Here is a 15,711-nt window from a genome sequence, read left to right as displayed (position 1 = left end):
ACTTCTCTGCATTATTCATATTCTGTTCTTGTACATGCTGGACATCTATAGATGAATCTAGACGAGTTGTAGGTGGAAGTAAACAAGCCTCCATCACTGTAATGTTTGTAAAGGATTTCCCTTTTTACCTGTCCAGGAGATCCTGTAGAGGCAGTTTTATGTTGAAAATATAGATAAAGTTATATGTTGTTAATTAGGGCCCGAGCACTGACAGTGCGAAGGCCCTATTGTAACTCAAGGAATTTTTCTCTATTATTTTTCTTCCGAAACAAATGCATTTTTGAGGGCCTAAACATGCACGAAAAGTTGTTAAACGTTGTACATACATCAAAAGTGGCGAAAATTTTATATTTTATGGGTCTTGCAAAAAGGCGGGGCAAAATGGCTCGACAGCGCCCCCTAGAAAATTTGGAAAATTGAGCCCCTCGATTGTCGTAGAACAAAGTTCGGTATGCTTATGTACCATGACCAGATGCACCAAAAAGTCTCTTGGACACATACCCCAAGTCCACCACGAAGTCGGCCATTTTGGGTAAAAGTTGCGATTTTGACGCCAATTTGGTCATTTCCAGGCCGCATACTTTAACGAACTCCTCCTAGAGATTTGACCTCAGCAACTTCAAATTCAGTCAGTATCATCTACCGACCTGGGAGATGAAAAGTTATCAAAACGGTGAGTTTTCGACATTGCCAAGGGGGCGTGGCCGGGGGTAGAATTTCGATCCTTCGCCATGAAAAGTGAAACAGTCATAACTCCGGCATACATGATCCTAAGAGACCTAAACCTTTTGTGATTGTAAAGAGTCCCGCCCTGAAGACATCCATGTGGTAATATTGGATCTGAGTCATAGCGCCACCTACTGGCAACAGGAAGTTTTAAGTGCCACTCTTTTGCAAACTACTCCTAGCAGGTTAGTCAGAAACACATAAAATTTGGTAAGCCAAGGTGTAAGACGTTGATGATGATAACTCCTGAAGCCTTTGAGTTTACATCAAAAGCTGTTGCCATGGCAACACATTGTTCACCACAAAATACAAAGCTGTTTTTAAGGGCCAAGACATGCTTGAAAACTCACAAAACTTTGCACACACATGGCAGGTCTTACAGTCTATAATATCGTATTGGTGGCTGGCATAAGTGTGGCAGAATGGCTCTACAGCGCCCCCTACAATATTTCAACGAAGCAGCCCCCACGCCACGTTAAACCTACATGTATTAAAATTGGTACACACATGTATCATGCCAGGGCGCGCAAAAAAAATCTATTGGACCCATAGCTGAAACTCAACAGGAAGTCGGCCATTTTGAATTTAGTTGTCAATTTTGGCGATTTCGCATGTCTTACACTTTTGACGAACTCCTCTTACTGAATTCATCATAACGACTTCAAAATCAATGTGTGTCATCTAGACTAGTTTGTGATCAAAAGTTATTAAAAGATTTAGTTATCGTTGAAGCGTGTGGCTGTGGCGTGGCGTTGAGTTTTGATGTTTCGCCATTCCAGAGGAAACTGTTATAACTTTAGTGTAAATGCTCCAATCTGCCCCAAACTTTCCATGTTTGATAAGAGTCCCGGTCTGAACACGTCTACATGACAATATTCAATCAGTAATGCAAACTGGCTCCATAGCGCCCCCTATGAAATTTCAAGGAAGCAGCCCAAGCAGCAGGCAAAATAGTGGACAAAGGAAGTGATGTTTATCTTATTCTTGCACTGTCTGAAAACAGCCTGGGTCATCTACATGCGAGTGACAGAAGCCCTTCGACTGCGCCACGTGGCAATGTACGCAATGGTGTGAGGGCCCAATCATCGCTGCTTGCAGCTTTAATTATTTAAGTTTCTTGTGAAAAATATTATTCTAAAAAAAATATCTCAGAATAACATGAAAAATATCTGCTATATGGAATACCTAGATATTTAATTTATATTAATCTAGCCCACTATTCAATATTCACACCAGCTGGTGCTGGTATCACGAGTGACACTGTGACAGACAATAATGTACTCCAGAGAAAACCCAGAAAAAAATTAAAAACGAAAAAGAGCAATCTGAAGATTTCCAGTTCAGATCATTATTATTCTGAATTATTCTTACTACAGCTTGATAAGGTTTGATAACAGGTATAGAGGAGTGAGGTGTAGCTGACTGTTCAGCCTGTTTTGAAACAGCTGTGGTTTAAAACATGAGTTCAGGTTGATGGTAAGCACATACTGTATGACAGATAGTTTTACCTCGTCCAGATCAACTTTGCCTGGCAGCAGAAACACATTGAGTTTTTGAAGACATGTGTTCACAGGTCGAAGGAACAGCAGAACCTGGCAACTAATTGTTGGTCTGCTGTTCATTAATCTCTTATTGAGATCCCGGACCAGGCCAAAGGCAGAGAGATGAGGGACGTTCACAATCACATGAGTGTCTGTAATCTCCAGCGGCTCCAGGAAGCTCATTCCATCATCAGCGATGTGGGCGACAGACAGCGGACCTTCAGGGAGCGGAGCTGTGAAAACACAGATTTATTTTACTAACAACAACCTCATTATAATGTTAGTGCTTATTTTATTTGATTTCTAGGACACTCAGTCTGGTGAGTGAAGAATTAAACAGTTTCCCAGGTCGGTCAAATCATCCAACATGACTGTCAGTGTTGGTGGGTGGAAAGTCTGTTAGTGTCGGTGCACTAACAGGAGACTTATCGTTGTTTTAATAAAACTCACAAAGCACAATAATCAGCTTACCATCCATGGTTTCACAGCGTGGCAGCTGGAGCTGACTGACAGCACCGTCAGGACTCTGGATGTTGAACAGCGGCCCTGCAGCCATCTTGCCAACTTGTTGTAGGTGACTTTCATCCCATTGGACAGTCCTGTACCGCAGCTCCGCCTCCTGAGTCATAACAAACACCAGTCCAGTCTCAGTACACCGGAATACACCTGGACCAGGACACCTGAACCTGTAGGACACAGAGGAGCTGATTAAACAACACAAACACAAGCTCATTCAGCCTTTTTCCTGGTTTGAGTGAATAAAATCTAAAGAATGAATTTGCTGAACAAAATGTGCTGTGACTGCTGCAGTGCTTAAAAAGCCGGAGAGCAAACTGAACTGCTGGACAAGAGGTGAGTGAAGCAGCAGCTGCAGGAGCATGAAGAGTCTGGAAAGTGTTAAAAGCAAAGTTTCATCACTGAAAAGAGTTGAAACAACAGTTAAGTCTGAAGTTAAACTACTGAACAGAGTGGAACCATCTGAAAGGAGGTGAAGTGTTATCACTGAAAGGAGGTGACGTGTCATCACTGAAAGGAGGTGACTATGTTCAAGGATGAAATATTCTGCATCTTCTGTTTTGGTTACCTGTATGAAATGTTTGCAGACTCAGTCAGCACTTCGGGTCTGAAGTCCTAAAATGTAGAAAGTGACAACATTAGTAACAGAAACTGACCACCAGGACATGAACCTCACTGCTTCAGTTTCTACTCCACCTGCACTCTGTACTGTTTATTCATCACCTGATTATCACTAGTTCATGATTAAATGATCAGTTGCTCTTTAACTTTACATTCTTCAGTGAAAGATCCTGCAGGACTACGTTGGACAGCAGCTGGTGGTTTCACAGATGAGGAGGCAGAAATGAATTATGAGGAGTTTCTGATGGAGGAGGAAGGAGCAGCGAGTGAGAGGAGAGGAAACAAGGAGAGTTTAGATGTAAGGAGTATTAACCTCTGGAGGAACCTGAGTCTGATCAATAACACATTAATAAACATGTTAAAGTAGAAAATGGACATTTGTATTGACTCTACCTCTCTGGACAACCTCTCTGGATCATCAGGATCCAGCTGATCCTCTCTGTTGTCCTCAGACACATTGAGGGTTGTGTTGGATGTGGACGGACCTGAGAAGCAGACACACAGCAGATGTTAAACTCACTTCTGGACATCCTTGTGGTCCAGTGGGTTAGACTCATACAGAAAGCTGCAACACAAAGTCCCAATTTAAGGCTGGACAGAGACTTTCGCTACATGTCTCCTGTTAGTCTCTACTGGAAAACCCTCCAGTAAAGTCAAGATTGCAAAGAAATATTGTAAAAAGTTTCACACAAAGCACATCAGTCATTTTTCAGTCGAGACCATGTTTGAACAAAAAAATTCACCCCAAAACCAAAGTTAAATTTGATTTACAAAGTGTCCATTAAGTGTTTTTACTGTATTATTTCAATCATTGCAGTGAAGCAAACTGTCTTGTTTTGCACAAACTGTCAACAAACATTTTAATTCATCATTCCATGACTTTGGACATTTGAACACAAGGATAAAATCCAAACTCAACACAGAAATGACTGAGAATCAAACTGCAGACCTTCTTGCAGTGAGGCAACACATCATCTTTCCCAAAAGTCAAAATAGATCAGAACAAAGCAGAAGAAAATACCAGAAAATTCTTAAAATCTCTATTATATTTCCCCAGAGTGCAAGGTGATGTCTTCCAGTTTCAAAGTTCTGTCTGATCAACAGACCAAAACTCATAAATATTGAGTTCACAATGATATAAAACAGAAAAAAATGGCTCTGTCCAAAAGTAACAACATCCTCCTACTATCACCTCTAATGCTCATTGATTAACACTTGATATCTCGTTTGTTTAATCTGGACAAAAACTGAGGTGTTAAAACAACAATCTCCCACTATATAGGAGTTCAGTCTCATGGTCATTTGTGGAATAGTCACAAAATTTGATCTATCGATTCATGTACATGGACACCAATTTTCCATTTTTTTTCGTGACACTCACCACGACTTTCAAACTAATGTATTTCTATTGGAAGTTGTCTTTGTGCCTGAACTTTTTTTTCTGTCATTCAGGACTCGGGAGCACGGAAGCTGTATTGTTTTTTTTTCCTCATTTGTAATTCATTTTTAAACTGTAACCACTACATTACTCAACATTACTTATCTTTGTTTTTATTTCTTAGTCCTGTTGGCGGATCGGATGACCCGCTACCAGGAAGTAACTCACTGCAGATTTGAATGACATCCTCGATATTTCTCAACACAAAAACACAAAAGTGTCCTTTAATTCAGCACCTTTGACTCTGAGAAATCAAGTTGTTTAGTCATTATATTATACTGCCGGTCTGCAGTATAATATAATGTTATACTGAATATATGTTATGTCTGTTATGTCACGGCTTTAGCTGGCGTCTTCACCATAGTAATGGTCGCTGAGGATCATGAACTTACTATCTATCCATCCACCCTCCAACCCGCCTCCTCCACATGAGGAAGTCAGCTCATATAGATGTCATCTGAACTAAGTCAGTTTCCCTGTGATACATATTGTAGAAATGCTGATATTATACATATTGAAACGTAGAGATTCAACGTATCTGTGGTCTGCAGAAACATATAATGCCGACATTTTATTGTGGCGACTGGGCTGCTGACAAACATGGATATAAAACTTTTTAAGGCTGCGTTCAGACCTTCAGACGTTTTAACTACATTTTTTCTTGTTATTTTTTATGTCTTCAGTGATCTTATAGCCGCACATGTTTCAGTATTCAATGAGTCAAACAGGATACGTTTTCAGTCTTATGTGATTAATTTACAGAACAGAGCACAGGGTCGACCTCGAAATGAAACTTTTTTTTTGTTAAATTATGCAGCAGAATAAACATTTTTTGAGCATAGAAGAAGCAACTGGAGTTAATTAGGGGGTGAAAACAGACTTTATTTGTCTGTGCTATTATTTAAATACCAGCGTTAATAAGATAATTTATGTTTCATATTGATTCAAACTCACCAAAAGTTCAGGCTATGAAACTTGATCTGGTGCAGCACAGTGTTGTGAGTTTTAAGATTCTTACAAAATGTTGTTTAACAATAGAGAAACACCTGAGAACTGAAGATGTTGGTGGGAGACTTTCTGCTACTGTACCTGACTCCAGCTCTGATGAAAGACATGGATCCATCTCACGGAGAGCTGAACTGGCTTCTGTTCCTTTTTTTTGCACCGTGTTGATCACCAGTTGTGCTTTATCTGCTCTGTTCAGTGTTCCGGCAAACTCCATTTCACCATCATTTATGACCTCACGCTGCAGGAGTTTATCCAGCAGCTGGCGTAGATCAGGTTCAGATACTCTGTCAACAAACTCTCTCCGAACAAACGTCAGCTTCTCGACACTCGGAGTCTCTGCCGGATCAGGACCTGGAAGATGAGGAAGTATCTGTGTTCAATAACCAGCTGAGAGCTCATAGAGGTGAAAAGAACAGGAGCAAAATAAAAATGCTGCGAGATTTAAGCTGCACCCACAGAGCAGCAGCAGGAGCTCTGATTTAGAGCTGAAACTGATGATTATTTTTATTACTGATTACTGTATTTTCTCAATTAACTGACTGTTTGGTCTATAAATGCCAAAAAGCGTCCATCCCAGTTCAAGGTGACATTCATTAATTGACTGGTGGTTTCAGCTCTACATTGTTATGTGATGTTTAAACTTGTGTGTTTGGTGTAAAAAACATTAATTAGCTGCATGAAGCCACTGTCACTGACAACTTTATGTTTATGTACTTTATGTACCTTTTTCTAAAATGTATTTGTTCATATTGTCGTATGAAATGTGCTTTATAATTAAACTTGACTTGACTACTGACTTTAGTGATCATCAAACCTTTCCTCTAGCGCCACCATCAGGTTTGTGATTCAGACTGGAGCCGAGCAATATGCTACAAAAATACTTTTTAAGCTTAGGGACAATTCACAATTTGAATTGATTTTTGTGGGACTCACAAATGATCTGCAATTCATGAGCAGAGATTATTGGTGAAATGTGACTTTGCTGCCATGAAACTGTATCACAGGTCTCAGTAATGACTGTCATTACATCTATAATCAAATATGATGTGATATAAAAGCATTTCTCTGACTGATGTGATGTCATGTTTGTCTCTTCCTGTGACTGACCTTCTGCTCCTGAGCTGATGTTTGGCAGCTTCATCACCAGATCATTCCTGTTGATCCTCTTTAAAACGCTCTTCATCACCTTCACAGCTCCAGCAAATTCATATTTCTGCACCATCAGATCCACAGTGTCTGGCCTCTCTGCCCTCGACAGCTGGCTCTCTTTGATGGGTTTAATGTCGTCCACCTTTTCATCCTTCAGGTACGACTTGAAGCTCTTGAATTCATCATCTACTAAATCGTCCAGAGTGTTGATGAGGTCAGTCTTGTAAAATCAGAGAACATTGAAGGACAGTTATACAACAGTTATGTTTCTGTCTGTTGGTGTTTCTACTGTTCTGGAGCTTTCTATCATGTCACAGTCTTCCTCGGCAAATGGAGTTTGCACAGTTGTCATGGAAACGTAGATGTTCAAATATTTTACAGGCTTATAAATTAAAAAAAGTGATACAGTAGTTGACAAAATAATCTCCATGACAGGTCCGGTTAGTCCAGTTAGGCTCCATCTTTTCACACTCGCATCACTTGTCCGTATTCGGGAAACATAAAATAGAAGAACTCTGGGGGACTTTTACAAATATACTTTAGTAAATCCCCATTTTATTCATGTTCACTCCTGTGTTGGACTGAACCCTTTTATTTAAAAGCTTAGTGTTTATAATTTAAGAAATAAAAGTGTGCCAGCGTTATTTTGAAGTTATTTATTTATTCATTCACTCATTTTGTTCAAGACGTGAAGACAAATAGAAAATTAAATAAAGTCCAAACCATGAACCTTCTGCTGTATTTAAATGGATACAGTAGTAACTGCTTATAGTAAGCAAAATTCACCGCTCTCTTCGCCTGATCTGCCGCCAGGAAAAGAAGGAACTTGTCACTGGCAAAAGTCAGAACCTGCTGCTTCTAAAATGCTCACAATGCGTTTGAAACAACTTTGCTGTATTTTGAAACAGTCAATAAAATACAGTAACTCTGTATTCATGTAGGGTAATAAATATACAAATGTCAGTGAGATGGTATTCTGCATGAGAAATAAAGAAAAAAAGAAAAGGTTATGATATTATAGTGATATTTGACACGGACAGATGTGATCACTAAGCGGTTTCCACTGTATTTATATCCTTCTGCGGTTTCTTTATCTCCAACTGCAACTTAATTTTTAACTTCATTGACACTTGTTAATGGACATTTTATAAAAGAGAAAATGTGTCAAAGAGTATGATAATGTTGGTAAGCTGGTTCACTTAACACCGTAATTTTAATTATACATCTGATATTATCTAGCCTAGTGATAATATAACCACACTGATATGAAAGGCAATACTACTGAATGCTCATTTATTAACAAATAAAGATAAAACCATTAACAGGAACAAGCACTGCTCTTCATTTTGCCCACCCAGATTCATCAAGCCAGATGCAGGGATTGAACCATTAACCTTCTAGTAATAAGTTTACTTGTCTAACCTTTAGGCCATCACTACCTGCCTACAGGAACGCATTTAATCTGTCATCAACTTTGTGCCAAGTCATCTCCTTCACCCTGTTAATTGCAGCAGTTAATTGTAGGAAAACCCTTCATATTCTTCATATAGTTTCATCAGCAGGTTTGTTCGGCTGCGGAGAAGAACACCGCTCTAGTTTTCTCTTCTTTTTGTGACATAGTATCGTCTTTTCTACAATCGACTGCTCTGGGCTGCTTATGTACTCTGTGCACACACCGCAAGCTTATTCCAGTCTGGCTAGACTTAGCGTTGACGAGAGGCAGCTAAGCTGCGTTAGTGGAACGGCTTGAACCTCAAGTGAAAGTTGACGTTAATTCTAGCCAGGCTTTTTCAAGTAAGCGCAGCTTTCTTTAGCTGCATTGATGGAACACCCCTCTGGTGTCTTTATGTGTTTGTTTTGATTCATGGAAACTGCTGTGAAAGTTGTTGATTGAGAGCACTCTTGTCTTCAAAATTTAAAGGTTATTGGTTGTAAGATTGTAAGGTTGTTATTCTCGTCTTTAAATAGATGTTGGCTCTCTGATTACTGGTGTTTTTGAAGAAGGCAGAAGAGGAAGTGATTGGCTCAGGGGTACCACAAATACACAAGCCAATCACCAACAAGGAGTCAGTGCAGCTGCAGACCCCGAAGTTTCAAAGTTTGAGAGGTTATGTTCTATGTTCTAGCGGCAGTTACATTAACTGCAGAGGTTTGCAGGTGAACGTATAAGTTTGTGAAGTCTGGTTTGAAAACCGTTCACCTGGCCTTCCATTCTACTCTGCTACGCAAAGGACACAAAGGACAATAATATTAATGTTCTTTAATTTATCTCTAAAATGTTTTGTAGTATAAAGCTTCATAAACTGGTTAAAGGGGCGGTTCACCCAACATTTAAAAAAAAATGTTTTGGTGCTTTGAGTGCCACCAACCAAGTGCTATTCAGCTCCATTGTATTGGAGTGACGGCAGATATCAAAGTTAGGTGAATCCCACCAAAATGATTTGGATGGACAGATAGCACTCTGGGTAAGGTGTAAAAACAATGTTTTTTAATTTTGATATTTCCAAAGTACACCTCCTTTCATTATTATGGTAATTTATTATGGTTTGGTAATATCAATATCAAATTAATGATTGATCAAATGATGACGTGTGTGTGAAAGGAGTCGTTCATAGTGACAAAGCTTCAGATAATCTTCACTGAATTTTCTGTTATTTATTTCAGGTTTTTGAAATAACACAGTCAGTTTGACAGATATAATATTGCACCAATAACAATGATACTTGAGTTTGCAGTCTATACATTTAATTACCTTTTTTTCTGTTCTTTTGTCAATCAACACAAAATTATTAAACCTTCCAGGTATTCACTGTGTGACAAAAATCAAAACTCTAAGTCCTTCATTCCTTCTGCTATCAGGCTGCTAAATGCCAACAGTAGTCATTTCAAATGAATGCCTCATTCATTTAAACTTGTGTGAACCATTAAGGGTGTTTTTTATCTTTGTTTGCTTGTCATCAGACTCCTTGTGTTAAGCCTGCATTTACGGGACAACCTGAAGGTTCCAGAGTGTGTTGCTTAGTGCTTCATTCCTTTAAACTCATGTGAATTATTTTAGTTTTGTCTGCATTTCGCCTGGTTCCTCGTGTAAGTCTGCATGTATGAGGTGACTAAAGGCTGCCAGAGTGTGTTTGCTGCTTGTGTTGTTGTATCCATGTGCTGATCTGTTGTCTCTGACGTGTTACTGCCTGCTCTTGTGTGTGGACTGGGTAAACTGTAGAACTGAACTGTTCTAGGATAAATAAAGTCGTCTGAGTCAAAAGGATCAGTTTGTTGTCCGAGGTTTTATCTTCTGTTTCTGTTAATGTCAACTTCTAAGACCATTTACCTCTGCTGGGACGATGTCTCCAGCTGGGACGATGTCTCCTGCCGGGACGGTGTCTCCTGCCGGGACGGTGTCGCCTGCCGGGATGGTGTCTCCAGCTGGGACGATGTCTCCTGCTGGGAGATTCCTCTTGTTTCTTCGTCTTCTTTTCCTTCTTCGACCTGGAAGATAACCAGAGAAAAGACTGTTGTTTAATAACCCAACAGTCACTTTTAAACAGAGACCTTTTAGAAATGATGAACATTTTAACAAAATCTCCACATGGCAGGAGACGGGGAGGAGCTATCCACGTATCTGACAATTCAGAAACAACTTCTTCACAAAAACATTTCAAGAAAAATCCTCATTTAAGCCATTAGATGTAAGAGTTTGAAAAAAAAAAAACATCCACGATCCACCTCTGTCTGGAGCAACAGTCTGTACCTCTTCCCTCCATGTTTGGGCATATTAACCACCTGTATGCCCATAAATCTGAGATGGCTAACATCATGCTAATGTTCATTAAAATGCAGAGCGACACTTTTCACATAAACAGACACAGATAACCATCAGTTTAACCATCAGGTAATCTGTGATGTTTGAGAAACTGTCTTTGTTTATAACAAACCTTTTTCTAAAATGTATTTCAAGAATCATAAAACACTCTTTCCAACATCTGGATGAAAACATTTAATCCACTGAATGATAAAAAAGATTTTTAACCATTTTTCCAAATTTCAACTCAGTTTCCTATCCAGGTAGCTGACGGGCTGCCATCTTTGTTTTGATTTAGAAAGGAAATGGTCCACTGTATGATGGAAATAAAAATATTTTCCATTAGTCAGCAGACCAAATATTTTTCATCCAGATTTATCTAAAATACATCTTTTTTCTTTCTTAAATACAACCTCTCAGAATTCTGTAACATTGTCTGAAGGCTGCATCACAAATCCAGAAGTGGATCTTTGATTCATTATTTGAGCAATAATGTCTTGTGGATTGTAGATTGTAACTGAGGTCTAAACTCTGACATGAGGTGAAGTTCTGCTGCAGCAGAGTGAAAGATTTACCTGTTAGATTCACAACACATTTCCACACTGGTCTCCCCTCTTTGTCTTTGACCATCAAAGTCACTTTCTCTTGGTTTATGGGGAGGACAACCTCAAATGTTGGGTGGAAATTTGGCCCGTACTTCGGGCAAAATTCTTTATGCTGAAACCAGAAACAAAGCGTAAAAAAAATGTTTATCTAGTACTCTGATTGTGAATCTATTTTCCAAAATTGTAAATATAATAATTAAGATTGTAACCATTAGAGGTGTTTTAGAACTGACTCACCTCAGGCTGTATCCTGGAGGCCTCATCACAGTGAACACTGTAACTTTGACCATCGATGAGATCACAGTCAGAAGCGCTCCTGATGTACTCAGCTTCTCCTTGTTGGGCTTTAACCTTCAGTGATAAAACATTTTTATTATGGTGTTTATTCTCAGATAGACAAGGACTTCTCTGCATTATTCATATTCTGTTCTTGTACATGCTGGACATCTATAGATGAATCTAGACGAGTTGTAGGTGGAAGTAAACAAGCCTCTGTCACTGTAATGTGTGTAAAGGATTTCCCTTTTTACCTGTCCAGGAGATCCTGTAGAAGCAGTTTTATGTTGAAAATATAGATAAAGTTATATGTTGTTAATTATATAAATTTGTTGTAAAATATTATTCTAAGAAAATATCTCAGAATAACATGAAAAATATCTGTTAAAACAAGAAAAGTTTATAATAAAAAACTGAGCAAATATTTATTTTGTCATGGTGGCAGCAACACGCTGCTATATGGAATACCTAGATATTTAATTTTATATTAATCTAGTCCACTATTCAATATTCACACCAGCTGGTGCTGGTATCACGAGTGACACTGTGACAGACAATAATGTACTCCAGAGAAAACCCAGAAAAAAAAAACTAAAAACGAAAGAGCAATCTGAAGATTTCCAGTTCAGATCATTATTATTCTGAATTATTCTTACTACAGCTTGATAAGGTTTGATAACAGGTATAGAGGAGTGAGGTGTAGCTGACTGTTCAGCCTGTTGTGGAAACAGCTGTGGTTTAAAACATGAGTTCAGGCTGATGGTAAGCACATACTGTATTACAGATAGTTTTACCTCTGTCAGAGGAATGTTGTCCGGCAGCAGAAATACATTGAGTATTCGATGATGTTTGTCCAGAGGTCGGAGGAACAGCAGAACCCGGCCTCTAATTCGTGTTGGGAGCAGTAACCAAATGAGACTCAGGAGTGTGCGATAGACTGTGAAAACACAGATTTCTTTTACTAACAAAATCTCATTATAATGTTAGTGCTCATTTTATTTCATTTCTAGGACACTCAGTCTGGTCACTGAAGAATTAAACAGTTTCTCAGATGGGTCAAATCATCCAACACAACTGTCAGTGTTGGTGGGTGGGAAGGCAGTGAGGGATTGTGACTACGTCCACACTAATACATTTTCATTTCAAAACAGCATTTTAAAACAAAAACGATGTCCGTCCACACAAGTGTTTTAGCACTGTTTCAGAGATAATCTCCGTTCATACGCCTGAAACACATCACGACCATTCACAAACACTGGGCATACGCATGCCGGTGTAAACAGGAAGCAGATTGTCTACTCTGCGGTTGGATGCTTAGTTGCAGACAGTACTATGGAGGAAGAACAGCAACAGCGAAAAGTAAGACCAGAGATTTCTTTGCTTGGACCATCAACGACGTGGAACTGTTACTGAAAGTAACACATGAGCAGGTTGTTGTTTGTTTTCTTCCAGGAAAGGGTCACGTGACAGGAGAAGGATACGTTGTGATGATAAGACCTAATCAGGAAGCGAACGTGGGTGTCTGAGTCATCATTTTCAAAAGTCTCTGTTTCTGTCCGTCCACATAAACATAGCAAAACGTATGCATTTTAAAACAAAAATATATCAGTGTGGATGTAGCCTGTGACTCCTTTCTGTTAGTCGGGGCTTCTATGAGGAGTAGGGTGGGGTCTAGAGGAGATAAATTGTTTAAACTCACTATTAAGTACATTAAGTTGAGGAGAAGAGGAAGATGTGGATGTTGAACGGCGGCCCTTTAGATGCATTTTTTCACGTCACGATTGCACTTTGAACTGGTCTCAACACTCACAACCTTTATGTCGGTCAGGTGTAGCGCTATTCTGTCTGTCCTCCTCCCTGTAGGAAAAAACACAAACACAGCAGTTATCTGGACTGTCTTATGAAGAGGATTCAAATAATCAGACTCTATCTCTGGTGATTCCACACAACCACAAGCTATTAATCATCATCCGGACTTTACATTCTGGCTTTGAGTTAATTTACACAAGTAGGGTTATGGTCTGGACTTGTCCTGTGTCCCAAAGTTAGTTGAATTTATGATTAAAAAATGCTAAATGTTCCTGCTCACATTAAGGTAAATTACTGAACTGCTTTCAGTAGAAACAGTCTCTTATTTTAAGTCTGAGGGTCCAGCTTCATCACTGAAGTCTGGAGGATGATGTTTGGACACACAGGTGGATACTGGAGACTCTGATTTGTTCTCTTCCTCCACACAACCGCTCATCCTCTGGTTTCCAGTCAATGTGACATGTGAACCATCAGAATCAAAGAGCCTGGACACATTCACTCACCGGCCACTTTATTAGGTACATCTACACACTGGAGACACACACACATACAGAGTATAATAAACCCAGTCGCACTTCTCAACTTTGTAGCTTCTTAATGTTTCAATGATGTTGGATAATGTTTCAGTAACTGAATTACCTCTCTCTCACCATCACTGTGTACTCTTTGATGCCATGATAACCTTAACTAGAACAAAAAAAGGAACTTAAAGTTCAAAAGAGACTTTTAGATGATAAATTCTGATCTTATGAGATCATTCAAGCCACACAGTCACACTGTTCTGCTGATCATATTTAAGTGTCGTTGCTTTAAGATGACAGCTCTGAAGCAAGGATGTCTTATTTTGTTAAATGCCTGTTGCCTTGACTCCTCTGCTGACGTCTCAGGTGGGAGGGACTAAGAGGAGAGGAGGCGAGGAAAGGAATCGAGGATGTACAAACTGAGAAATGAGGAGGGAGGACTGTCTTTCTCAATGACAAGTTAAGAGGAAAGATGCTTGTCACCATTATGATTTGAGGAACTACTGAACTTCCTGTATCACCTGCTAGTGCTGCTGCAGTTGTTGGTGATAAACATGACATGACTGCCTCCTGTTTTCACATTTTCCTGGAGTCCATTTGACTTCCTTCTATCTGCTGAACATCAGGAAGCAGCTGTGGCTGCACCTCACAGCATGTATTTTTGCTCTACAATTGAAATGTCTCTGAACAAGACATTGTTGAAGGATGAACCCTCTTACTGCCTTTCTTGGAATTATCTTCCATTATATAATTTTTTTAAATTATCTATATGAATCAGTAATACAGCTGGTGTCATGAATGCATAACTAAAGAGCACTCCACCAATCAGCATTGCTTTCCTATAACACTGTCAGATTCACGATGGATAGAACCAGAGAGATCATATTTTTTATTTTACACATTCTTCTTTCCTGTCAAAACCTGGTGCCTACATTACCCACAATGCAACACAACTCCATTCACTCCACTGCACAGATTGTGGTGTATTATGCTAGTAGCTGCTAATGTAGCCTGGAGCTGCTAGCTAGAGATGAGGAGCTACAAAGGTCTGCTAACATCACTTCTTTCTAACTCCACACATTCAGATTTTTAAAAGTTTTATATTATATTATGGCTGAAACATAAACGTGTAGATGGTCATATGGAGATAATTTGGACTACTTTGTACACTGTTTTCATCTATATAAATGTATATATTTTTAAAATCATCATATAATCAAATTTGTAGGTAAAGTCCTAATCTGTAAAGTCAGTAGTTACTCTGTCAGATACATTTAGTGCCGTAGAGAAACTATATTCAGCTAAGAAATGTACTGTAGCAACTTCATAAAGTAAACGGTGACTAGGAATTGCCCTCCAGTACGGTAAAGTAACCATAACTATAGGGATGGAAATTGATAAGATTTTATTGATACCAACGCCATTATGGATTCTGCTCATCCGCCCGATTCATTACCGATTCTCTTATTGATTCCTGATTAATTTTCTGTGAGGAAAAAGTAGGCCTACACTGGTTTTCAGCGTCAACACAGCAGTTTATTATCTCTGAGTCTGAACTGGGTGCAGAAACAGTTAGAAAAAAGGCCGCAGGAGGACGGAGCAGGTGGTTCCTCTCAGAGAAGGGACTGTTTGGAGACCCAAGTTCTCCCAGTATTACTGCAGTGTGGTGAGCCAGTGGCCTGTCAGCTAGCCCTTTAGCCCT

The 15,711-nt window shown here is 39.3% G+C and overlaps 1 protein-coding gene across 1 annotated transcript in view; it reads right to left on the bottom strand.

Moving 5' to 3' along the window:
• Positions 1-15,711, bottom strand: part of LOC122972275 (circumsporozoite protein-like) — a 47,311-nt gene that overhangs the window by 20,157 nt on the left and 11,443 nt on the right. The window contains exons 2-4 of the mRNA XM_044339272.1: positions 12,474-12,562; positions 11,641-11,754; positions 11,374-11,515 (exon numbers count right to left, since the gene is read on the bottom strand). Of these exons, the coding sequence (XP_044195207.1) occupies positions 11,374-11,428 (55 nt within the window). The 5' untranslated portion in view covers positions 11,429-11,515; positions 11,641-11,754; positions 12,474-12,562. The remainder of the gene's footprint in view (positions 1-11,373; positions 11,516-11,640; positions 11,755-12,473; positions 12,563-15,711) is intronic.

Source organism: Thunnus albacares, chromosome 21, assembly GCF_914725855.1.
Source record: "Thunnus albacares chromosome 21, fThuAlb1.1, whole genome shotgun sequence".
In the NCBI taxonomy this organism is placed as follows: Eukaryota; Metazoa; Chordata; class Actinopteri; order Scombriformes; family Scombridae; genus Thunnus; species Thunnus albacares.
This window is presented reverse-complemented; position numbering and strand designations above follow the sequence as displayed.